This window comes from Sitophilus oryzae, unplaced genomic scaffold, assembly GCF_002938485.1.
Source record: "Sitophilus oryzae breed Bouriz unplaced genomic scaffold, Soryzae_2.0 scaffold_551_pilon_pilon, whole genome shotgun sequence".
In the NCBI taxonomy this organism is placed as follows: Eukaryota; Metazoa; Arthropoda; class Insecta; order Coleoptera; family Curculionidae; genus Sitophilus; species Sitophilus oryzae.
This window is the reverse complement of record NW_022147142.1, coordinates 1,542,124-1,544,253: the sequence shown is the minus strand read 5'-3', so window position 1 is coordinate 1,544,253 and position 2,130 is coordinate 1,542,124. Positions and strand designations below refer to the sequence as shown.

The 2,130-nt window shown below is 36.9% G+C and overlaps 1 protein-coding gene across 1 annotated transcript; it reads left to right on the top strand.

Moving 5' to 3' along the window:
- The first annotated feature begins 407 nt into the window (after positions 1-407).
- On the top strand, positions 408-1,358 carry LOC115887037. The gene has a single exon (XM_030906359.1). The coding sequence runs from the start codon at positions 408-410 to the stop codon at positions 1,356-1,358; it is 951 nt and encodes a 316-aa protein (XP_030762219.1).
- The last annotated feature ends 772 nt before the right edge of the window (positions 1,359-2,130 follow it).

The window sequence follows — 2,130 nt, the reverse complement described above, 5'->3', positions numbered from 1 at the left end:
AAACCTCTCCTCTCTCGAAATTTGAAATAAATGAAACTCTAGAATGTATTATTAAATGTGTTCAATCACAATATTATGCTAGGGAAATTCTCTTAATAAATAATTGCAAATCTCTACCTAAATACTTAAGAAAATTGACCCCCTTTATCGACACCAATGGAATTCTTAGAGTTGGTGGTCGCTTGCGCAATGCTTCTCTAAATTTCTCTCAAAAACATCCCGCACTCTTACCCAATAATCATAAATTTACTACTCTACTCATAGAATATACTCATAAACTCTATTTGCATCCCGGTCCCCAAACTCTTCACTATATTCTCGCTCAACAATACTGGATTGTTTCTGCTAGAAAAACAATTCGTAGTGTTCTCTTTAAATGTCCTCAATGCTTTCGCGCTAATCCAGTAATGCCTCAGCCTCCTATTATGGGAGATATTCCTGCTGTAAGACTTTCTCAAGTAAAACCTTTCTCTGAAGTTGGATGCGACTATGGTGGTCCATTCTCTTTATTAAGATATCGTGCACGAGGTGCTAAGTCCTGTAAAGCCTATATTTGCTTATTTGTGTGCATGGCCACGAAAGCTTTGCACTTAGAACTGGTTTCCGACCTTTCCTCCGAGACTTTTCTGGGTGCAATGCGTCGATTCATTTCTCGTAGAGGTCGCTGCAATCATATTTATTCCGATTGTGGAACGAACTTTGTCGGAGCTTCTAGAGAACTGATTAATATGCTAAAATCCGCCGCTGAGCAAGAACAAATTTCCTGGCACTTCAATCCTCCAAGCGCGCCTCATTTTGGTGGCCTGTGGGAAGCAAGAATAAAGTCTGTAAAAACTCACATTAAAAGGGTCATTGGTGACCAATTGCTCACGTATGAGGAATTTTATACGCTACTGGTTCAAATAGAAGCAGTGCTTAATTCTCGTCCATTGTGTCCACAAAGCTCTGATCCTAATGATTTGTCAGTTCTTACTCCAGGACATTTTTTAACCCTAGAGCCGTTAAACGCCCCTCCGAAAGATGATCTTTCCGGGATAAAATTAAATCATCTCTCTCGCTGGCAGTTGATATCACGCTTGCACCAAAGCTTTTGGAGCCGATGGTCTAAAGAATACCTTCAAACACTTTTACAAAGAGCTAAATGGAATGACTCTACTATTCCAATAGAAATAAACTCGGTTGTTTTAATAAAGGATGATAATCTTATTCCGCTCAAATGGAGCATTGGAAGAGTCTTAGAGATTCACCCGGGCCATGATCGTGTTACACGCGTGGTTACTTTAAAAACAGCAAAAGGCATTCTTAAAAGACCAGTGACAAAGATATGCCCACTGCCTTACTGCAAATCTCATAATTAAAATTTACTCTCTAAAAAAAACATAATCGCAAAAAAAAACTTAATCGCAAAAAAAACATTATCTCATTATAAACATAATTAACATCTCTTATTTAATTACTTTTCTCTACTCTATAACAAATGTAAACTCTATTAATATTTAATTAAATTACACTCATGCATTAACCCCAATAATGCATTTTTTCTAAATTTCCTCTAAATTTAACTTCATAAATTTCACTCTTACTTTCTTTTAAACATAACGCATTTTTTCACTTTTTTTTATTTTACTTTACTATTCTCAAACGAAAATGGAAAATATTTCATTTTGGTGGGCGGTATGTTGGATTCTATCCCTTCCTCCCATCCTTTACCCGAAAAACTTTAGTGGGTACGTAGCCGTAGTCGAGTACGCAGAGTGACAAGATCGGCCGAGTACACAGTGTACACCTCCAAGCGCGCGCTATCCTCAAGTGTTTTATAAGCAAAAAATCAACAAGTACGAGTCCAGAACGGGAATAAAGGTGAGTGCCCACAGTCCTGATACATTAACTCACCCTAATGAACTGAGCCCCTTAATTCTCGCCCGTACCACCAATTGTTACGTTTTTCGTCGGTTCCGTGTGGATAGAAAGTCACAATTTATTTAAACACAATTTATTTAACACTAATTAACAAACAATAACGATTAAAAAGACTTAAAGGACTATTTATAACTTATTTACAATTTATCTAACTATTTATCTAAAAGGAATTTATTTTGAATTAGCGCGGCGATTGTAACTGTACGCGTC

Coding starts and splice junctions, on each gene's coding strand:
- LOC115887037 (XM_030906359.1), top strand. CDS start 408: ATGCCTCAGCCTCCTATTATGGGAGATATTCCTGCTGTAAGACTTTCT.